General features: G+C 45.1%; 3 protein-coding genes across 5 annotated transcripts in view; all 3 read right to left on the bottom strand.

Annotated features, from left to right (window-relative positions):
- Positions 1–3,418, bottom strand: part of grb7 (growth factor receptor bound protein 7) — a 36,540-nt gene extending 33,122 nt beyond the window's left edge. For 2 of the 3 annotated variants that reach the window (XM_083636126.1, XM_083636124.1), the window contains exon 1: positions 3,283–3,418. The gene's annotated coding sequence lies outside the window, so the exon portion shown is untranslated. Of the gene's footprint in view, positions 1–3,278 lie in introns of all 3 variants that reach the window. The other variant, XM_083636125.1, reaches the window with a different exon arrangement.
- A 2,792-nt stretch (positions 3,419–6,210) lies between these two features.
- Positions 6,211–12,632, bottom strand: arf2b (ARF GTPase 2b). Its single transcript, XM_083636135.1, has 5 exons — positions 12,560–12,632; positions 11,255–11,412; positions 10,225–10,335; positions 7,901–8,025; positions 6,211–7,541 (listed from the first exon to the last, which is right to left on the bottom strand). The coding sequence occupies exons 2-5, from the start codon at positions 11,400–11,402 to the stop codon at positions 7,380–7,382; spliced, it is 546 nt and encodes a 181-aa protein (XP_083492261.1). The 5' UTR covers positions 11,403–11,412; positions 12,560–12,632; the 3' UTR covers positions 6,211–7,379.
- A 1,696-nt stretch (positions 12,633–14,328) lies between these two features.
- On the bottom strand, positions 14,329–23,410 carry map3k14b (mitogen-activated protein kinase kinase kinase 14b; the record flags this gene model as incomplete). The annotated part of the gene is made up of 15 exons (XM_083635085.1): positions 14,329–14,592; positions 14,911–15,011; positions 15,121–15,241; positions 15,334–15,440; positions 16,682–17,227; positions 17,567–17,717; positions 18,075–18,238; positions 19,098–19,202; positions 20,148–20,276; positions 20,402–20,531; positions 20,982–21,116; positions 21,266–22,127; positions 22,553–22,648; positions 22,764–22,842; positions 23,167–23,410. 15 exons carry the CDS (start codon positions 23,408–23,410, stop codon positions 14,428–14,430), a joined length of 3,135 nt encoding a protein of 1,044 aa, XP_083491211.1. The 3' UTR covers positions 14,329–14,427.
- Positions 23,411–23,516: the final 106 nt, after the last annotated feature.

Here is a 23,516-nt window from a genome sequence, read left to right on the forward strand (position 1 = left end):
GTCTGTACAAGGCAGCAGGTGTCTGTTCATAGAAGGCAGCAGGTGTCTGTCTGTACAAGGCAGCAGGTGTCTGTTCATACAAGGCAGCAGGTGTCTGTTCATACAAGGCAGCAGGTGTCTGTTCATACAAGGCAGCAGGTGTCTGACCTGTACAAGGCAGCAGGTGTCTGTACAAGGCAGCAGGTGTCTGTTCATACAAGGCAGCAGGTGTCTGTTCATACAAGGCAGCAGGTGTCTGTTCATACAAGGCAGCAGGTGTCTGTTCATACAAGGCAGCAGGTGTCTGTTCATACAAGGCAGCAGGTGTCTGTTCATACAAGGCAGCATGTGTCTGTTCATACAAGGCAGCAGGTGTCTGTACATACAAGGCAGCAGGTGTCTGTTCATACAAGGCAGCAGGTGTCTGTTCATACAAGGCAGCAGGTGTCTATACAAGGCAGCAGGTGTCTGTTCATACAAGGCAGCAGGTGTCTATACAAGGCAGCAGGTGTATGTTCATACAAGGCAGCAGGTGTCTGTTCATACAAGGCAGCAGGTGTCTGTTCATACAAGGCAGCAGGTGTCTGTACATACAAGGCAGCAGGTGTCTGTTCATACAAGGCAGCAGGTGTCTGTACATACAAGGCAGCAGGTGTCTGTCTGTACAAGGCAGCAGGTGTCTGTTCATACAAGGCAGCAGGTGTCTGTTCATACAAGGCAGCAGGTGTCTGTTCATACAAGGCAGCAGGTGTCTGTTCATACAAGGCAGCAGGTGTCTGTTCATACAAGGCAGCAGGTGTCTGTTCATACAAGGCAGCAGGTGTCTGTACATACAAGGCAGCAGGTGTCTGTTCATACAAGGCAGCAGGTGTCTGTTCATACAAGGCAGCAGGTGTCTGTTCATACAAGGCAGCAGGTGTCTGTTCATACAAGGCAGCAGGTGTCTGTTCATACAAGGCAGCAGGTGTCTGTCTGTACAAGGCAGCAGGTGTCTGTTCATACAAGGCAGCAGGTGTCTGTCTGTACAAGGCAGCAGGTGTCTGTTCATACAAGGCAGCAGGTGTCTGTCTGTACAAGGCAGCAGGTGTCTGTCTGTACAAGGCAGCAGGTGTCTGTCTATACAGAAATAGCAAGTTAAATTCCTGAGATACGATGATTTATAGAAATGTGATTTTTTTTTTTTTTTTTTGATCCCTATGAACAGAGAAAACGGCTGTACTCTAAGGGGGATCCTACTACAACACCCACAATGCATTGTGCACATCATTGGCTCGACTTTAAAAAAAAAGGGGACAGAGCAAAGCAGTATTATATCTCTTTATTGAAGTTGATTTTGATTTACAAAATGTTTTCCTCATCAAGTCTGGATAAATCTCACCCGTTTCAAGGATTATGACACACTGGTCTTAAAGCCCTGTGTTGAACAGTGATGATGTTGGAAAATTAACGGTACAGCCTAGGTAGGGGGGCAAGTTAACACCGTCCGTCACTGTTCATTGTTGTTGTTCTGTATTCAGAGTTGGCAAAGTCGACATAATATTCAGTTGGAAAACAGTCAGATTCAGCAAAGCAAGTGAAGTTTGTTGTTGCAGTGCGAGGCAGCATTTCTGTCTGTCTCCCTGATCCTCACAGGGCAGCCACCCAGCTGCATGTCTCCCTGATCCTGACATCCTTTACAGCCCCAGGATGCAAAGCCCCAGGATGCAAAGCAGCGCTAGTTGTCATGGTAACCTAATGTAACACAGCTCTCAAGAGCAGCAGACCACGACGATCCAGGGACCGGCGTATTGGGGCACCCCTGGTCTACTCTATGCATATGTGACATCATCAATGATTTATTATCACATCACACTGCCTCTGTGTGCAAGCAGAGAAGAATGTATGACATCACTGATGATATCACAATGGCTCTGTGCATAGGTGATTTGTGACAGGCAATGATGATGTCAGACATTGTGACAGTCAGTGATGTCACCGGTGATTATGTCAACAGTCGCCCGAGCAATTACAATCTTACTATACTACTCTAATATGGCAGCATTTACTACTATCATTGATTACATCATCACCGATGATATCACTATGCATCAGCGACCTGGCCACTCTGCCCCTATTGGACACATATGAGATCATCAGCGACCTGGCCACTTTCTTTCGGCAGCTTCTTTCTGTCTTTCTTTCAGGGGGACATATGGACGGACATCTTCCTACTATAATAGGACGGTGTTTATATACTATAATAGGGTGTCAAACTCCACACAGAAAGGACCTGGGATGGACCGGGGTTCGAATCCATGACCTTCTTGCTGTGAGGTGACAGTGGACCACTGTTTGCCCCCAGTTAGATTGTTTGCATTGCTACAATCTGACCTCGTCTGTTGTGTTTTTCCTTCCTTCTTTCTTTCTTCTGCCTCTCCTGCCAAGCTTCTTTTATATAAGTTGTTCAGTTTCTGTTTACTGATTGTGTTTACTGTTTAGTTAGATCTAGCTAAACCAGAGGTTTTCAAAGTGGGAGGCAGGTCTCCCCATGGGGGCTCCAAACAGTTTAAGGGGAGGCTCAGTGAATGGAAGTGGTGCACAAAATTGAAAAGCAACTTCTCCATGTTTAGTCCTAAGCCCTTTGAACACTGAGGAGGCCAGCGGCACCTGAAGACCTGAGGGGTCCATCTGGCAGGTTCATAATAAGCACTGCAATAAAATGCAACAATGTCCAATAAGGTCACTGTAAACTCACTATTATTGAGTGAGTACCATAGACATAATATTATTGTAATATTTTCTTTCTTTGGGGCAAACACTTAGCCTATTGTTTGTCTAGTAAACACCATGTCTGTTGTTTGCCTTCCAAGATGACAGTGTGGTGGTACAAAGGAATTCACAGGACCATCTAAGAGATATTAGATTACTGTGATTCTTTTGGCAAATGTGATGAGGACATGCTGTACTAGCTCCCTATACATAAAAGCCTATTCTCGAGACTGAAATCTAAGCAGGTAGCCAGTGCATGGTTCAGACACAGATGTTGACATTGTGCCAAGAGACACGCCGAAACGGAAGAAAATGCCTGCCTCCACTGACTGGACATTAGCTTTTGACATGGCTGAACAATACCTGAATAAGCCTGAATTTAGGTTGACACCATCATGTGAACGGCCAGGTAATTTCCCCCATACACATGAACACATCCACCTAGCTACTTGTGTTCGCCCTCTGCACCTGTTGTTTGAACTCAAGAGCGTGTTTGCATCTGCTGCACGCAGCAGCGCATGCCCCCCAAAAAAACTAAGTAAAACACCTACCTACCTGGGTATTTCTCGTCGCTTGGTGAGTGTCAGCTGTCAGACATCGTGTTTATCCCGGTGAGATAGTTAGCTGTGTTGTGGGAGTTGTTGTCTAAAGTCTAGCTGATGAAACGAGACGCCGCGCCGCCAAGTCCCAACCACATGATTGTGTGTGTCGAGCTGAACTCTGCAGTGCACTGAAGGGAGGGAGGGAGGGAGGGGCCTGGGGAGGGGGGGCGGGGCCTGTCTGTCAGGTGTGCAGGAAGTAGGAAGGTAACTGCAAATCCAGTGCAATATCCAATATCAGGCTTAATGATGGAGTGATAAATAACATTATTGTCCCATGTACATCCTGGAATAAACTTGTAAATTAATCAGGATTTTCAGATAGTCAAACATGGTAACAATTGTTGTTATTACCGGTATATAGGCCTATATTAATTAATAACGTTGCTGTTAGGCTATATGCTAAACTAGACATTTGACATGGTTGCTATACAAATATAGTATAAATACATGTAGGAATATTATAGTGATGATAGGAGATGAAACACATAGGCTACCAAATTCACAACCTATAAGTCCTTAGGCCTATATGAATATTATATGCCTAATGATTTTTTGTTATGGTTGATTTGGTACAATTGCCAATGTTGTACAGCAATGGTTCTTAACCTTTTCAAGCAATGCTTAATAATTTAGTCCACATAGGACCCCCATTTGATGAGAATTTGTCTCAGACCCAAATCTGAGAATATCTTTATTGTTACGTTAGATATGATTTTGTCCTATATCTAATGAGCTAAGTATATCTAGCCTATATTGTAGATACCTATGAAACTATCATCACAACATATAGCCTATAGCCTATTCTCTCAACTTTAGAGTCGAAATTGTTCACTTCTTATTAAAAATAATAAAATGGTGAACTGTTTTGCTGGGGACCCCTTGAAAGACCCTAAGGACCCCTGGAGGTACCCGGACCCCACATTGAGAACAGTTGGTTTATAATTAGGCCTATGTAAATAATCAAAACACTTGTCGGCTGTTTTGGATCAATGTAGGATTCAAAGTTCATACTGAATCAGATAGGTGGCTAATAAACATTAATAGCTTACTCGTGCAGTGCCCGTTCCCCTCCCTACACCGATCGTTGTGTTGCCAGTAGGTGGCGCTATGCCGAGTTGCAAAAAATTCGGCACTGCCCTCTGTTGGGTTCCCAGAAGCGCATTCACCAAGTTTGAAGTCGATCGGACTAACAGTTCTCAAGATACCGGTAAACTGTTTTTTGTGTTGCGCCAGTAGGTGGCGCTATGCCAAATTGCAAAAAATTCGGCACTACACTCTGTCAGGTACCCCCCCCCCTAAGCCATGGGTGTCAGACCCAATTTGGTCTCAAGTGGGCCAGACAAATAAAGTCAATCATAACCTATATGACAAAACCTCAACCAGTTTCTTTTAGTGTAAACAATTACAGGTACAATTAATAACACATTTTCACATAGGGTTATCTCAGCTACCAAAGAAATGATCAAATCTACTGTCTGTAACTGTGCATCACAATTTACCTTATAATTGAACTGTGCAAATCTCTATTGGTAATGAAAATAGTTTACAATTTGAATTTAGTGAATACAAAAAACACGAATAGGCTTAATATTAAATTTGCTCCTTAAACCTGCCGCCTCTTAGCCTTCACAAGTGCATCACAGTGCAATTTTTACACTTTGCAAAGTCATCCTGTGGGCCAGATTGGACCATTTGGTGGGCCGGTTCTGGCCCCCAGGCCGTATATTTGACACCCCTGCCTCACACTCCCCAAGTTTGAAGTCGATCCAACGGTTCTTGAGAAAGGCGAAGGGTCACACACACACTAGTCTCTCCCCAGACTCAAAATTATGTTGAATCGCTGCACTCTGCATACTACATAAGTGAGTCTGTGCCACTGCTGGTTTTTGAAGGCGGGTTGAAATTGAATGAGTGACAGGTCGTAGCACCGATGAGAGCGGTTCGAAAAATGGGCTGCGCCTCCCGTGTCGTCTGATCACAAAGTCGTTACTGATTGGGGAGGACTACTGCATGTGACAGTTTGAACCAGATCTTAATTGTTCTACAGTGTAGAATCTACACGGACACCAAAATCTAGGCTAACACATTCCTGCCCCACTTGCATTGTCCTACATAAGTAAAAAGGCTTTAATAATAGACTTAAAGCAAAAACCCAAGTGATGAAACTCCGCACACCATATTATAGGATCGAATCATGTTTATTAATGTGTTCAGGAAACCCCCCACAGAAACGGTTTGCAGGGGGAACTTACAGATTTACAATCATTCTTGACAGAAGTGCCAGCTTAACCCCCACGGTTCCACACTGAGGACGCTGAAGCTCATGACCAGTTACCGACGCACCCACCCCCTCCCTTAACAGGTCCAGTCCCTACAGCTCAAGGATGAGGTACTGCTGCCAGTACATGTTCCGTTGGTCTTTAGTTAACTCAATGAAGCATCCAGTGCTGTAATGTACTGTGTAGCCTGTTAGCAGCCAGACATTTGAGCTAGGCTTCCTTCCTTCATATGCCTGGAGCGTTTACAGTTACAAGCCTTCATATTTGGTGCTTTTCCTTCATCCCAACCAGGAAATTAGACAGCTGGATGCTTACAGCGTTTGTTGCTAATGTATTACAACCAACCTTTAGTGACATGGAACATCTGTGGTTTAGGCCCTCAAGGATACACTGCATTCATATGGATACACTGCGTTCATATGGATACACTGCGTTCATATGGATACACTGCGTTCATATACAGGCTTTGTCATACTGCTCAAATGCATTTGGTTCAGCAGTCATGTGGTACAAATAGAAATGCTAAAACTAGATACAGAAAAACAACACATGTAACATTTCATAAAGGAATAGCGTTTGAAGCTTTTGAATGTATCAGGACACCGATCTCAAATTGTCAGTTGAAACCACAGTTTTTTTTTCTTAAATGCCCAACACCATGTATTGGTGACCTACTTTAGTGCAGGAGCATCGTCAAGGTCATTAATTATGCTGAAGGTCATCACACTAAATCCAATTCCATTTGGGGAGTTAAATGCCAGCTACAAAAAAAAATTAACAAAGTGACAGAAAACTTGCATATACTTTAATAGTGTAATTTCAAAGCGAATTTTAACTTTTTGAAGAATTCTGCCGAAAGATTGTTGGCTTGCCTTGTGCTTCATGGTCTCACTTACTGGGGGAGAGAAAGGTAGTGTTCATTGGAGAACCATTGCTAAGAATAATCTGTTATATTCCATTTCCAATATAATAATAAAACAAACAGCATGATTTTCAAATGACAAGAATGATCGAGGATGGGTGGTGGTGTTTTTTTTTGGGATTTTGGATTTGCTTCAACCTGATACAGGTTACGATGCAATTTATTGAATCTCTTTTACGGGTGGGTTGTGGTTTCAAAATGAAAACGGGTTAAAATGAACATCCTAGCATTCAGTCTACATTGTGGTGAACACGTCTGGTTAACACGGTGTATATACTACAGAGAGAGGGAAGGAGAGCGTGCCGTGCACCCTGGCTCTTTCTTTGCCTTATGAAAACCATGCTTCCGGTGGAGAGTAAGGGTGGGGAGGAGAAGGGGGCGTGCAAGACTGAGAGTGGGGGAGGTACTGAGTTTGGTGGATGGAGGAGGGGCTTGAAGAGCCAGACCACTGTTTCCACAGGAGGTGTGTAAAAGGCACGCCAGGGTTACTCCCAATCCCAGCCAATGGACACAAGAGACGCCTTCACACCCACACGCACTCACTGAACACACACGCACACGCACGCACACACACACACACGGTACACACATACCCACACGCGCACACACAAGCAGCACAGGCTAGAGCCCCATGAGTATTGACAAGAGAGGAAGGGAGAAGGCAGAAGGGGGGGGGGGGGGGGGGGGGGGGGAATGGAGAATGTTCTTGGAATAAAGAGCTGGGGTTTGAAGATGAGGTCAGATGGGAGCATAGAGGAGGCCTGGATCCGGTGCTGCCACTGTGTTTGAAACAGAGAGAAAAATAAACCACAAACAAAAACAAAAACAAAAAAAAACTGCTGGAATGGATCATTTCTGGTTCTTAAGTTGGTTGGAGAGCCAGTCCAGGCCCTCGTACAGGCCGTCCCCGCTGGTGGCGCAGGTGGCCTGGATGTACCAGTTGCGCTGGCGGAGGGCGTGCAACCCCAGCTTGTCTGTGATCTCTGCAGCGTTCATAGCGTTGGGGAGGTCCTGGGAAAAGAGGGCACACAGTGTCTTGTTATCACGACGCAATGTTGGGATGTTTAAAATTAAAGTTTTTTTGTACTCCCGAGCAAAACAAGGAAGCCATTGAGAATTGGCGAGAAGAAAAATGTGGATCTAGCTGTCAAGGAAGTAAGTTGGAGTGTTCATCTTCCGTATATATGATCTTTGTGTGCAACACGCGACCATGCACGTGACATAGGAGAACGGCAGGATTGGGGGGTGGGGAGTTTTTGTTTCCCCCCCCCCGTTTTGGGCGTGGTTTCTGAATGATGACGCGCTCCGCAGTGTCTCTATAGTTCAAAAATGGCGGAACCTTTGGTCAGAAACAAAAGCATTAAGCTCACCTGTTTATTCGCAAAAACAAGCAGCACGGCGTCTCTGAGCTCGTCCTCGGCGAGCATTCTTGACAGCTCCTCCCGCGCCTCGTTCACTCGCTCTCTGTCATTGCTGTCCACCACAAAGATGAGCCCTGCATACAAAGACCAATCATCGATTAGACATTTCATGACCAGTGGACGGACACGACGGCACTGTCCCTGTCCCATAGGTTCACACTGTACTCTGCGGGTAAGTAAGCCTTACTCCTCCTTAATAGAATAACTTTAATGCTCTCTACACAGCCATATTATGACTTCCAATATTGAAATCGCTCTTTTAATGAACAGAAATCTACTGGTTCCACAGCATTTCCTCTGTCACAGATCAAAAGCTGTAAAAAAAAATGTTTTAATAATGTATTCATCACAAGTGGTTCATACAGCTTATGTGAGCGGATGTAAAAGCGTGCTATTTCCTGGATTAGTGCAGTCTGAATGTTGTTGGTTTATATAATGTGACCTGAAATGTTCCCTGCTTAAACGGTCTTGGTATATCCCAGAAGGCGTATGTCACTGAGGGGCATGCCAAAGAATAGAACTGAAATGAGACTCAAATACAAAGCCCTGAAGACTACGCTAATAAATTGGACACTCATTAAAATAAAGTCAGTATCAACACTAAATATTATATGAGAAGTCATGAGCCCTAAGGGCTAATGTACACCGGCCTCTGGGAACAGATGCGGCACGGCTGCGAACAGACCCACACTCGTGTCATCTATCAGACGGATGCGGGATCCGTCTGACAGATGAATAGAACAGGTGCGTAATTTTTCCGTACCGCACGTATCGCCCCCTCAATTAACATGGGCGAGAGTCTGATCCGGCAGGTTTACCAGATCCGCAACGCAGCCGTAACGCATCTGGTGTACATTGCCTGTTACAGTTCGACATATGTCAATAAAATTACAACGTGCCCGTTTCAACCAACTTTTTTTAAATATTATTTCGGGTCATTTTTGCCTTTATTCGACACCTCAAACTGAAGAGACAGGATGGAGGGGGGAAGCGAAGGGGGGGGGGGGGGGGGGGGTGACATGTGACAAGGGTCCCAGGCTGGATTCAAACCCAGGAGGACCTAGCAATTACATGGTACACGCCTTAGCCACAGAGCACCCCCCACCCCTCTTTCGACCTATTTCAGGCTCTGCATTTGTTCCAGCACATTTGGAGTTGGATCCCCATCCATAATAGCTCACCAAAATTGTATAAAACTATTACTCTCTAAACAATGGAACAGTGGAAGAAACAGTCAAACAAAAACTACAGGAAAACTACAGTGTATATTTTGTAGTAAAGTATGATATTGACAACTTCAATTTCACACTTGCATGCAAGCTGGATGATTGGCAATTGCATGTTTCTCCACTGATATTAAGGCGATTTTAACTAACTTACTATCATAAGACGACGTTATAAAAAATAATCTCTAGAATCTGCAATAAGCAATAAAACTCTTATTGTAATGTTAACCTTAATCATTTTGAGTACTGCTTTACAGACTAGTTTCACCCCATATGTAATCTTTTTTTTTTTTATGTAATCTTAACATCACAATGAGTATTTTGATACAAGTGTAAGCTATTTTATGGAGGTTCCTCATAGTTAAGGCTATGAGTGATTCAAGTTTTATCGACAGAGCACTGCATGCTTTTATTTTGAAGGCTAGAAACAGAAGTGGTTGTGTTATGTGCTGTGTTCTTGACACTGCCTCCGGTTCTCTCTGCGGCAGTCATTGCACACGCACCTGTAATAAATCTGATGGCATCTCATTTTAACTCCAGCCTCCGCTCTGTGTTGTTAATTTCTATGAATAGTGCCAATTAAGCCCAAACGCTCGGTTAAATGACCTTACAGCCGATGGAGAGGAGAGTTTCAGCAAGAGGTGCTTCAGAACGGACGGTCAGTGTCTCTCTTCATCTTGTCTCTTATAAATGCATAATCTACGTTTGTTCTTCTGTAGGCTGTATTCCATAATATTATGACCGATTGTTTTTGAAAGTTTTAATGCCATTAAATCAGAATAGGTCTCATTATAAAAAAAAAATACATTAAAATTACAGCCAATTAATAGACCATCGCGATTGGATCGCCTATCGGTGATCTTGAGGACCCACGATATGAAAATAGAAATGATTGCCCAACCCTAACACACACACGTTGTGAACACAATAAAACCACTGAGAATCCAATGGCGAATGAGTCACTGGATCATAAGCTTTAAAATCATATTTTATGCCCCAATGAGATCACCTATGGCCAATAATGCCAAGTAAGATCGCCCCCCTCACCTTGAGTGTTCTGGAAGTAGTGGCGCCACAGCGGCCTGATTTTGTCCTGACCGCCCACGTCCCACACTGTGAAGCTGATGTTCTTGTATTCTACTGTTTCAACGTTAAAACCTGGACAAAGGAGAAGAAAAACACAAGTCATTTAGTAATTGACAGACCGTGCATGCATGAATCAAGATATAAATGCTGGCGCCTGATTGGCCAGGCATAACTAATAAGATCTAGCCTGGGAACATGTTTTATTTGCTCTGGCAGATGCATCCGGCCACCCTCCCATTCAAACAGATTTCCACCTAAGCCGGCCGGGCCAATCGCAGCCTCTTTATTGAGAGGCAAAGTGAGAGATTTTCTTCCACAATTTATTCTCCCATAGACATTTCGTAAAATGCTTGGTCCGAGTTAAATGTTATGCAATCTCTCCTGTGTCTAAATATATCTGAACCATTTGGTTTGAACAAGTAAAACTATTTTTTATACGCTTTTTATACGCTTGCTCTAACACACGATGACAGCTGTCCTGTTAACATGTTTCACTCGCTCTGCATCTGCGCTACATCACACATTTCGTTGTTCTGATTGGTTGAGGCATTTTGGGCTGCATCGGTTGGTATGTGAGACTTAAGGTAACGCCCCTTGGAAATAGAAATTGAACTGAGAGATTCCAGACTAATTCGCATCTGCAAACTGGACTGGAGATGTCAACACTTTATGCATTTAAGATTTATATGGACCCAAAACACAATCCGTTCCAAGATTAAGTTGGCAGGAACTTACAGAGCTACAGTATATGAGAAGATGCCATTACCAGGCAGTGTAGGAAATTAAAAAAGATACTTTGGGGGCAACTTTGGCCACACCGTTTAAAAATGGGGGCATTTAGAAAGTTTTAGGGGCAGTTGGATTTATAAAGAGGCCCTTAAAGGTTCTTGGATTTAGCCTACCGGGATCATAACCTTCTGTTGTGATGTGCCTTATTGAGGAGAGAAACAGCCCTCAGGAAAAAGCTGTTCGGGTGGTGTGTGGTCCTTACCAATGGTGGGAATGGTGGTGACTATCTCTCCAAGTTTGAGTTTGTATAGGATGGTCGTTTTGCCAGCAGCATCTAGACCGACCATGAGAATCCTCATCTCTTTCTTGCCAAACAGGCCCTTGAATAAGCTTGCAAATATATTCCCCATGGTGAAGAATCTGTCCAGAGAGAGGGAGGGAGACAGGGTTAGGTGAGAACGACATCAATACGGTATTGAAGACGCAATCAAATATTAATTATACCACATTATCAACTATGTACGGGGAACAAACACACTTGCTGTTGGGGGAATAAACACGCCATGATTTTATTGAAAATATCAGCCTATTCATTGTGACAGCATTGACAAATGACCAAAACAACTTGTTTAAGAATTGATGATATGGATGATTGTCGTTGTACAAAACAAAACATCTAAAGAGGTGCCTGGTGGTTAAACGTCGCTATCACTCAGAGGATACGTGACAGCATTCAGTCAGCCGCCATCTAACGATTACCCTCATACATTTGACTGCTTATCTGGTAACGTTACACGTCGTATTGTGAATTAGATAATTAGCGTTAGTTAACCACACTAATAACTGAACAGCTAATCACTGGATCAGGAGGGCCTGGTCTGGCTGGCAGGCTAGCTCCATCCGGCAGCAAGGGGATGTGGGGAACTGTCACAAGACGCTAGCTAGCAAACAACACTTCGACCTTAGCAAAGGGCCAATTGACATACAATCCGGCTAACGTTACACTGGGTCTCTAGGTAAGAGCAAAAGACAACGGGCGTAACGTTAAATGGCAAATCATTAATTGGCGGATAACTAACTACACACAACTAACGTTAGCGTTTAGCCGGCTACCTCAACTCAAAGCAGCTTAAGTGTTGGTTTCAGGGCGGATGCATAGTAGCAAGCCAACACCTAGGCAATTGCTAACTTAGCTTGCTCGGTTTTGTTAGCTAAGCTTGTTGCTAGCCTCGCGAAACACAGCTGACGATTTAGCACCACCGTTTTGAAAACAATGCGAGGCATGTGAGCATTATGTTGCACGAAGCTGTCGATGGAAAATATCTCCAATAATCACCGGCATCCACAATGACATCTCTTTGATCGGTCTACCAACGCTACCGTTTTAGCGAGCTAGCTTGCTAACCTACTGTTAGCTAGCTAAATGCCGCGTCAGTGTAGAGGAAATGGTGACGTCATTTCAATAATGTACAACGAATAAACGCGACTTTTGTACAGGACAATGGTCAGTTCCTATATCAGAGCATTTCTTTGTCCAGAAAAACGTCACATTTGTGCCGATTATTACCTTAGAAAGACGGCTTCTCGATCTTTCTGTTCTCTTTCACCGTCACTCCAAAATGGCGTCTTGCGCAACCAGGGAGACGCCGGCGTAAGGGCACGTCCCACTATCAAATGTTATCCAATCATACCACCCTAGTGTAAAAACTAACCCGCCCACTATCAAATCCTATCCAATCATATCACCTAGTGTTAAAACTAACTCTCCTCATTCACGCTTGTGTCCTATCACATGATCAACAGAATCAGCGTGCACACAAATGACGAGGAAGTGAACCACAGGAAAGTCAAGTTTCAGGCAGCCCACAGACAACTTACACTAGACTGATTTTATTTCGTAAATCTAATCTCTTTAGATATGTCGTTTGCTTTTCCTACGGGGCGTATTGCCGCAACTCCAGCTATAACCTACTGGGACTGTCAAAATGTTGTGGTCATTTGAAATGTAGGCTGTGATGATCATCCGACATAATATTGTGGCTAGGCACAGTAGGCATGCCCTTTATAGCTTCTGATTGTTGATTGCAAACAGCCTTTTGACGTGAGCAGGGTCCACTGATCCATTTAGCCTTGTTCGGACAAGGCGCGTTTTGAACTCAACAGGGGGTTTCAAACCACCACCAGGGTCAGGTCAGGTGTAATGCTTCTGTCTGATTGGTGTAGTATCTAGCAGGTTGTTTCAAACTACAGCACTCGAGTCAGCCATCTCATTGGCCTATATTAAGAATGATGAAGCTGTGAAAAAGACACGGGGCAGACCGAGGACCAGGTGGAGTGATTACATCTCCATGCTGGCCCGGCTGGGAACGCCTTGGGATCCCCTAGTCAGAGCTGGTTAATGTGGCAGGGCAAAGGGAAGTTTGGGGTCCCCTGCTGGATCTTCAGATAAGTGGTTGAAGATGGATGGAAGCTGGGTTAGAAAATTATCAGCTGTGTTGTTGTTTAGTGAAGGAGGATTGCATGGGGATGCCAAATGTGTTATTGTGCCTCCTGAAGGTTGTCTGGGCGTAATTTAACAAAATATCTGCAATGGGTGGTGCCCACTTGATTGACACTAATAACAACACACCTTTCCTCCAGAATCAAAGCCAGATTCCTAGATAAATGTTGACAATATAGCCTATGATAGAACAAGTATGGATTTGTAAGGGGGTGGGGGGACTGCAAATTTCTCACCTCAAAAGATGAGGTTTCCCCCAACTTTTACACATCGGTTTGACTTCAAAAACCACGTTATCAAGTCAAAAGATTACTGTCAGGAAATACAGTATGCTTCTGATGAAAATATATGTCACAGAAATACACAATGGACAACTGCAACTCTACTCTGCAGTCATTAATTGCGGCAACTCACTTTCTACCTGAAGTCAGCTGGAGGAGACGTGGAATAAAGGTGAAGAGACAAGGAGCTCAGGCAGAAGAGAACAGCTTCTTTGCTGATGCTTTATTAAGATATATATTTTTGGCAATTATTCACTGATTTAAGCAGCTTCTCTAGTCATAAACCCTATTAGGAAACCAGGTAACATGCCAGCATGAACGCTAGTTTCCAGGTCTGGGAGGAAAGATAGCAGTATCCTGATAATTGGAACTGCCTCCCAAAGAAAAAATGTGCATGGATCTGAATATGTGGGTTTAGACTTAGAGCAATATACAAAATACACAATTGAAAAACTGATGATACATACTGATACATATTGACTTAAACCTCAAATTCCTACGAAAGGCATTGGCCATCCAACATTTACTCATGAAACCCAATCATGTCAACAATACAGCATCCAAACAAACATGTAAGCAGTTCTCTGCCAACAACAGGGAAATCCCATGCCTAAGTTAGTGCAAACAACAACAAAATAATAAAAAATGGTTGTCTCATTCCCGAAGTTCTAGCTTGCCATCCTTGATCCTCCAGCTCCAGTGCTGGCATCTGTCAGGGGCAGGGACACAGCGGAGCCACACGCCAGACTCCTGGATCTCTTGCTGGAAGGGCACCGTCTTCCTGTCCAGGGTCTCTAGACTGAAGGCTTTCACTGAGATCTGAACGACAGATGGGACATTCGTGTGATTCGTCAATCATCAAAGACATCAGACACATACTGAATGTGTGTTATTATGTGAGTTCCAGTAGTGTTTCCCTGCTTGTTTCATGCATCTGAAGTGTCAACGTCCCTCAATCCGCTTTGGGGCTCATTTGACTCTCCTAGAATAACATGTATGAATTCTTAAATTGGGTAGTATTCCACTTTAAGTTCCATCTCTATTTACAAAGCAGATGGAAAAAGGCAAATTCATACTGGAAAAACCTCCCCAAGAACTTGAACAAGCAGTTTTGACATAAAATCAGTTGGCTCTTACCTGATCACTAATTCCTATAGCAACATGGCCCACTTTGACCTGCCGACGTTCACGAATCCTCAGACACTCTCCGTGGATGTTCTCGATCCAGATGTCAACACCTGAGAGTGGCAGATCACACAACAGGGATGCCAACACTCGTCAACGTATAGCTATATAGTGGGCAGGAGGCAATCATCCACGAGGAATTGAGGATGCCTGCAATCTTACCTTCAAAGCAATGTGACGATGGCTGATTTGCTGAGACCAACCACTCCAGGTGGCCATCTGTCTGGCTGTTGTAGGAGGAGAAGACTCCAGAGCTGAGATCATCAGACCAACGATCAGAGTCCTTGGAAATGGAAATAAATGTTCCTTTTGGTCTGGTGCAGTCTTTTGATTTTTGACACACTAAGACGTCTTAGTGTCTGCATGGATACACACCTTGTCTGTGGCGTCTATCTGGGATGTGTCAGAGCAGCTGAAGCAGGATGGAGGGTGGTCTCGGGGTTCTGGGGAAAGGCTCTGGATCATGTTGTCTATAGCGACACCTAGTGAGAGATGACATATTGGCAATTTATCTTATTACGCTCAAGCTCTCCTTTCCTTTCCCATGTCACGTGAAAATCTTGCAACTAAATGTTGACGATTTTTGCGTTTTCACTTCAATTGAACTGGACTACATGGTGTTCTACTGATTGAGAATTCAACCATTATTGATAATTGAGTCTGTCATAGGGTATATGTATCGTAGTTCCTGAAAGTTGGTATTTTGGAGGTACTGTAGACGTTTTTCAGCAGACAGCGACAATATACAACAGAAGAAAGGTTAGTCATAGCTTATAAGCACATTTACAGGCACCAGTTTAACCTGGGATAACCATTTGGTCACAGCAGAGTAGTGACATTTATTATGCCTCCACCGGCGATAGCCAGGCCGGAGGCATTATGGATTTGGGCTGTCCGTCCGTCCGATGTTCGTTAACGCGATATTTGAGGAACGCCTTGACAGAATTGAATCAAATTTGCCTCAATTTGCCGTTAACTTGGACTCAAGGATGAACTGATTAGATTTTGGTGGTTAAAGGTCAAAGTTCAAGGTCACTGTGACCTCACGAACGCCATTCCCAAGTTCGTTAACGCGATATCTCAGGAACGCCTTGACGGAATTCATTCCAATTTGGCTCAAACGTCGACTTGGACGCAAGCATGAACTGATTAGATTTTGGTGAGCAAAGGTCAAGGTCACTGTGACCTCACAAACGCCATTCCCAAGTTCGTTAACACGATATCTCAGGAATGCCTTGACGGAATTTCTTCCAATTTGGCTCAAATGTCGACTTGGACGCAAGGGTGAACTGGTTATATTTTGGTGGTCAAAGGTCAAAGTTCAAGGTCACTGTGACCTCACGACCACTCCTTTCATGCTCGTTAACGTGATATATCTGGAACGCCTTGACAGAATTTTATCTAATTTGCCTCAAACGTCCACTTGGACTCAAGGATGAACTGATTACATTTTGGTGGTCAAAGGTCAAGGTCACTGCGTGACCCCACAAACGCCATTTTCAAGCTCGGTAACGCCATATCTCAGTAACACCTTGATGGAATTTCTCCACATTTGGCTTAAAAACGTCTAAGTCTCGACAGACATGGATGTCTACTGCTCACTTGTCGGCGGAGGCATATCTCCGCGGTGCGGTCGTTCTAGTTTTGGATATGTATTTCGATTGGGAAAAGGAGAAGGGTGTTGCCCATTCTGAGCTATCTACACAGAGCTTTTCTGACTCACCATCTCTGAGGTATTCCAGTTCTGGTTCTGATCCCCATGAATGGACAGTTTGTTGGCCTTTACGCAGCAAAGGGAAATGTGCTTGGAGAGCATGGAAATATTCGGTGGACAAGGAAGAGTCCCGGTCTTCCTCCTCCTCCTCCCAATCCCCCTCATAGGCCCTGTCATTCTTCGGCCACACTCCCTTTTTCAGAGAATATTCCTCCTCTCCCATGTATATATCCACTTCAGAATCGGACCCGGTTTCCCAGTCTTTGTCATCCGCAACATAATCATCCCGCAAGGATTTTGGCTGTGATTCCGCTTCAGACTCTTGGTCTAGTTCTGAGACGGCCTCCTCCCAGTCGCCGCTGTCCTCGTCCACCGCCCTCGTCCTCCAGGGGCTCACCCAGGACATCGTGGTTGCAGAGATGGCAGCCGATGCTGGCTTGGCTGAGGTCGAGGGGACCCCAGGGGACAACACGCAGGGTATGTCTCCCTTCTGGCTCCTGCCATGATCCGGTTTCTCACAAACACCTTTGAGGGACCAGTGACTGAGACCTCCAACTGTGGAGCAAAATGTTCTGTCAGTCTTCTCAATACTGTATTCAAATGATCTTGCAACAGTTACTACAGTAATTACATGGAAAGGAGATCAAGGTTTTCAATCAACATTAGGTCGAATATGAATAGTACAGAGAGTCGAGTTTTGATCCATTTCAATGCTCTCCACTGCCATTTAACCCATTGATACCTGATGCAGCATTTGCGTGTATATCCCTAATTTGTGTGCGTATCCCTTTAAGACCGCGAACCGCGTCGACGCGGTTCGCGGTCTTAAAGGGATACACACACAAATGCTGCATCAGGTATCAATGGGTTAAGGCCAATCACTAAAGCAACAACCTGCTCTGAGAGCTTTGGTGCTCTTCTTCCTGAGCTCCCTGGCTGATGCCCGTCTGGCAGGATCCTTCTGGAGGCCGGCCCTGAACACTTTGGCGCTGAAATGGTTACAGTTGGAGGGCACCTCCCATAGAGGCGGAGGCTCACTGACAATCTGACCAACAGATGACAAGAGATGTCATGGGATGACATTTAATTCTGTCAATTCAGGGGTTGACATTAAAATAAAAAAATATCCCCACTTTGTCTCCAACAAATTAATATCTTATTGGAGCAGCATCTAGCTCAGCATATTGAAAACAGTAGGCTATTATAGCTTGTGTCACCCATCCTCAATGACGTACAATGATCTACTGTATTCATTGCGCTTTTGTCCTAGCAAATAGACTGATGTAGGCTCAGCGTGTGTGTGTGTGTGTGTGTGTGTGTGTGTGTGTGTGTGTCAGAAATGAGCTAGTTTTGAGCTAGTAATGATTTTTTTTTCCCACGGGAGGAAGAAAAGCAGACTGACCTTGAGACACAGTGGGTGGGAATAGTAGCGTATCCAGGGGTGGCATCCATTGAGCATGTGCAGTAGCATGCAGCAGCTGCTCCACACGTCCGCCTTGGCACAGCGCTGGCCCCCCTGCGCCACCTCGGGCGCCATGTGGGTCTCCGTGCCCGGGAAGCCAGACCCTGCACGGACACAGAGAGTAACCCGGGGGTCATCATCTCTCCCACACACCTTTCCCTTTCTTTCCTGTCTTCCTTCTCTGCTAGCTCCTGAACATAATGCTAATGTTTTGTTTCTACCCTTTCTAACTTTTCTATTGAGCAGTTTTTGACCTCCAGAAGGTAGACAGGAATATTTGTTAGTCTCACTTCGATTGTCTTGGTGGTTTGGCTTTGACCTGTGAACTCCTTACAATTGGTTGCATCAGCATGTAGTCTGTGGAACTTCATCTAGAATTGAATTGAATTGAATTTTTTTATTTGTCTCGAACAGAAATTAAAAACACATTCATTTACAAAACAACATATTATATGTCCGAGAAGGGACAGAGAGAAGCCATGCTTATCTAGTCCTGCCCCTCCTTACTACTTCAATAGATAAGGTTTAAATAATAATAGCTGCTTTACAATATAAAACAGATAGCCTACCAGAGGCAATCCAACTTAATGCTACGAAATGTAAAATAAAATATACTAAGTAAGTGCAATACTCATTTTTCAAGCTCTGATCCTGCTGTTGGACTCATTGGAGACTGTCAGCCTAAATGTGAGCCCTGCACCATCATCACTCAGTGCACACACATTAGGAGCAAACTCATTTAGATTGCATGGTAGAAGGGGGGACTGGATTGTCCACATTTCTGTAGGAAAAACGGTAGAGGTCAATACTGCCCCCTGTTGAAATATCTATTCACCTGGAGCCTGGACACTGCTTTTCTCTTGATTGATTGATTGATTGATTGATTGATTGATTGATTGATTGATTGATTGGTTGATTGATTGATTGATTGATTGATTGATTGATTGATTGAAGTTCACTCACCTCTGAAGGCCTTGGTACTCTGTCCATTGTCATCTAATGTCTCAGAGAGACCAAAGTCACAGAGGAATGTGTCTCTGCAGTCCGCGGACAGCAGCACATTATCAACTGGAATGAAATCAGTAGATATAGGTTTTAATAAGAGAGAATGTTTTCAGTTGGTTCACAGAGAAAAATTAACGGTCCAAGTGATGATAAAAGCCATATAGACTGTTGGCTTGATGGGTAGTACACAGGGGGTGACACTTCTCCTCTTCTGACACTAGAGGGTGTGCTGGGCAACATCTTCAAAAATGTCAGTGATATAGAATACACGGGCATGTTTTTCACCCCCCCCTCACAGAGATCTTATAGATTGGTTGATTTGATGACCAGTGAACCTGCTCACTGGAAGGGCAGGATGGAGGGGCTTGTTTTGATGCCCCTTCCTACCAATCCTCTCAGTATACGGATTAGCCTACTGAGGGTTTAGGGGCGAGGGGTCAGTCCAGGATTAGGTGCCTTCACCGGTGGAGTGAGGTCACTGTGGACCCAGCAGACATGTTATGGGGCTCCTTCTCTGTAAGTGTTGCTGATAGAATTAATTCCATTGTTACTACATGGAGAGAGATGGGGGCACTGTGCTGACATCGTTGCTACCCTAAAGTACACACCCCAAACTAGGCATTACAAAGCTTTTAGTCAACTGGAATCAAAATACATGAAATTATTCAGTAGATCCCACTCATTTGTCAGAAATACTGTTTGACCCAGACCTACGATGTTGGTAAAGGTAAAGTCCCAACGATTGTCACACACCTGAGTGTGCGAAATTTGTTCTCCACATTTGACCCATCCCCTGGGGGAGCGGTGAGCTGCAGCGTGCGCCGCGCTCGGGAATCATTTGGTGATCTAACGCCTCAATTCCAACGCTTTGATGCTGAGTGCCAAGCAGGGAGGCAATGGGTCCCATTTTTATAGTCTTTGGTATGACTCGGCCGGGGATCGAACTCACAACCTCCCAGTCTCAGGGCGGACACTCAAACCACAAGGCCACTGAGCTGGTTGACATACCTTTGACATCCAGGTGCAGGACATGTCTTTGGTGCAGGTGTTCCAGTGCCCCCAGTACCTGACGGAGGTAGTGCAGCGCTAAATCTTCAGGTAGGCTGCCCCTCTCTTTTAGTAGCTGGGCCAAACAACCTGGGGAAGTCTCATGACTTCAGTTATGACCAAATTATTATTTTTTGCATTAAATTGGCTGTAAATGAGGCATTTATGTTAATTAAAGGTGTTCATTGTTATTTTCACCCCTGGAGAAAGTTTACCTGGCTTCAGGTTCATGAAGAGCACAATGTTCAGGCCCTCCCTCACCGCCCCGAAGAGCTCCACCACGTGAGGAGAGTTGAGAGCGCTCCACGTGCTCACCTCCTCACTGCTGAAGTGACTCAGCGGGATCTGGAAGGGACGACATTCAGGCTGAAACACCATTTCAATTATCAGTTTCTTCGGCAAGTTCAGCTTGAGACTTAAAGGAACACTCTGCCCATTTTCAACCAGCATTGTATCATTAGAACATCAGTAGTATATCAGAAAACTGTAAACTGTTTTGAAGTCTGTCATTTAATTTGACAGTTATTGAGTGTTAAAGTGTGGACCAGTGATATCACTGGTCCACACTAACTCAAATTAATAACTCATTAACTCAAATCAACTCTCAATAACTGTCAAACTAGATGAATGATGAATAGTTTGACAGTTATTGAGAGTTGATTTGAGTTGCAAAGCTGGTTGAAAATTGGCGGAGTGTTCCTTTAATGGTCATTTCCGTACTGCAGAGGTAAGATCGTGGTTTCAAAGGCTTTGGATGGTATATGTGTACAGTATTTCTTGGCTTTCTTGACTCACCCTCTTAGCTGCACACTCAAACCCGGTCTTTCTGTCCCGTATACAGAACACATCGCCATACGAGCCGTTCTGGATGTGGTGAAGGGTGCAGTATTCTTCTCCCTCCCTGTACTTGGAGCTCGTCGGCTGGAGTTGCTGAAAGATACCAAAGGTACACAACCAAAGCAGTGATGAGAGATTGACTGGAGGGAATCTGTATGGAACTGAGACAGCATGGAGGGAAGCAGCACAGCATGTATTGTAGGCATATTAATATCAGCCAAAACTAGTGAAAAATGTCTTACACTATGAAATACGATTCCTTCATTGATGTGGACATTGGTCTTCCACTCATTGGGAGTGTGCTTTAACAGATCTTTGAAGAAAGGCGAGGCAAAGTGCCTCGGCATCTCTGTCACCCTCCCTCTCAGTCCATCCAGCACTGTGTCAACATCAGACCCCGCCCCGACACTATCGGTACACAGAGATGTCGACCCCGTGGTGGACTCAGACGCACTCTGTAGATTGGAGGTCGACTCAAAAGCCCACTCGGCACGGCGGCACGGCGAGGGGTTAAACCCAGACACACCCATGAGGTCAAAGGCCGTGTCCGGCACGTCCTTCGAGCAGCATACAGAGTCGCAGCAGGACGAGTCCGACTCGCTCTCGTGGGTGCAAACGGAGTGCGACTCCTGCTCCACGCCGCGGTCAGAGTCCGAGTCCACCCCCCTGCCGTCAACACTACACGTGTCTTCTGCGTCTATTAATCCGGACTGGTCCTCGGACGGCAGCGACGCGTCCTCGAGTCTGCTCGCACAGTCGCACACGTCTGCGCAGCCGCAACAGGACGCGTGCTCCCCGTCACGGGATGCCAGCCCCAGACCGCGGTCGGCGTGGCCGCAGGGGGGGTGCACGATCCAGTCGGTGAACTGAGGGGGAGGAGGTATGATGTCGGCGGGCGTTGTCGTCTCGTTGTCCGCCGATCTCAGCCAGTCGATCTCCTGCACCCACAGGCCCTGGATGATGGGACGCTCCTGACCTTCCTCCCTCCTCTGCCTCGTTGGCCTGGTCTTCCTCCGCTGCTTCCTGCGAGGGCGATGCTGAGGGAGTTTGGGGATCTCGTCCAAGTCCTCTCCTTCCGTGTTGCCGGATTTCTCGGTGAGGGAGCTACGGTTCAGAAGATGCATGTTAACAACAAGCGCAAACACCTTGAAGCCCACGGTGTAGTGGTGGTGTGACCAATGAGCCTCATGGCACTTTAGGCACTTTGGTACCTCAACAACTAATTGATTTCAACATGGAAAGTGTTCCTAACCCCATAACCACACACACACACACACACACACACACACACGCACACACACACGTGTGTGTGTGTGTGTGTGTGTGTGTGTGTGTGTGTAACGTATGAGAATGCATTTCTCCATTGTTGAACGATACCGTTATTTAATTTGTAATCAATAATTCATCAATGAGCCTATTGCAGACAGCCCCTCACTTTTACTTCCTGATTTCCGTGTGGTGCTGACGGACAGCTCCTTTTGTCGTTCAAACGCAAAGTGCTCTGAGAAGGCATTATTTGGCCTCCGTACCGTTTCCAGTTGGATGTGGGCCGTGAAGTGAACATTTGTGAGATGTTCAAGTGGGCCATGAGGTTGGCAACCGCTGCTTCTACAGGTTCAGGGAACCTTTACGCCACGAGGTTGACCCATTTTGAGATCACTCAAAATGACTGCATCCTGCTGGCTGCTTTGTTTAGTGAGACAATATGGGGATGTGGAACATGCGAATGGGAAGAGGTACCTGTGTTTTTGGAGCAGCTGAGATCTTGAGTGGAGGTATTGTTGTGTGTTGGTGGGGCTGAACTCCTGGGAGTCTTCTCCTGGGACATAGAGTCACGTTCTAGGTTAGAGACAACTCACTGGGTGTCACAGAAGATCTTGTAAGCTCTAACATACGAAGCAATTCTCAACATACATTGTTGAGAATGAGATAAAGTAACTGATTATTGTGTTCTACTTGATAACCTTTACTTTTGATGCCTATATGTAAAAGCCTAAATAGGAGGATGAAGCTTAAAGATGAGAGAACTGGGCTTATTATACCAGAAGTTAAGTGGCTCAATTCCCCCAAAATGGCTGTGAAATAATATCAACAACAACTATCATAAAGGTTCTATTGAATAAAACACTTGACACTATCTCACCTTCAGCCTGTGCGATGATGGAGACGTACGGATGGTCTTCAGACTCCTCTTGGCCCTCTGTGCCCACATGCTTGGCAGTACCGTGCTCCATCACCCGACACAGGTGAGGGCCCATGGCCTGGACCAGCGAGTCCTTCTCATCCTCACACTCTTGGCTGTCGTCCTTGCCAAGAAACGAGAGCCCAGATCCTCCCGTCACTACGATGAACGGCGTGTTGGAGTTGAACATCCTAGGTATGGCCATTGCTCGTCCACTACAGGTGCTCTTCTCATATGTTGGAGCTGGAAGAGGAGACCAAAACACACACACTCATCCTCAAAAACCCGGGTGGGATCATGGAGTCCAAAAG

Source organism: Poromitra crassiceps, assembly GCF_964638095.1.
Source record: "Poromitra crassiceps genome assembly, chromosome: 4".
Lineage (NCBI taxonomy): Eukaryota > Metazoa > Chordata > Actinopteri > Beryciformes > Melamphaidae > Poromitra > Poromitra crassiceps.

Excerpts from the sequence above, each read along its gene's own strand:
- arf2b (XM_083636135.1), bottom strand. The coding sequence starts at position 11,402 with ATGGGGAATATATTTGCAAGCTTATTCAAGGGCCTGTTTGGCAAGAAA. Across the intron at positions 10,336-11,254 it reads CACCACCATTCCCACCATTG|GTTTTAACGTTGAAACAGTA; the intron begins GTAAGGACCACA and ends TCCTTTGTCCAG. Across the intron at positions 7,542-7,900 it reads TTGTTTTTGCGAATAAACAG|GACCTCCCCAACGCTATGAA; the intron begins GTGAGCTTAATG and ends CTCTTTTCCCAG.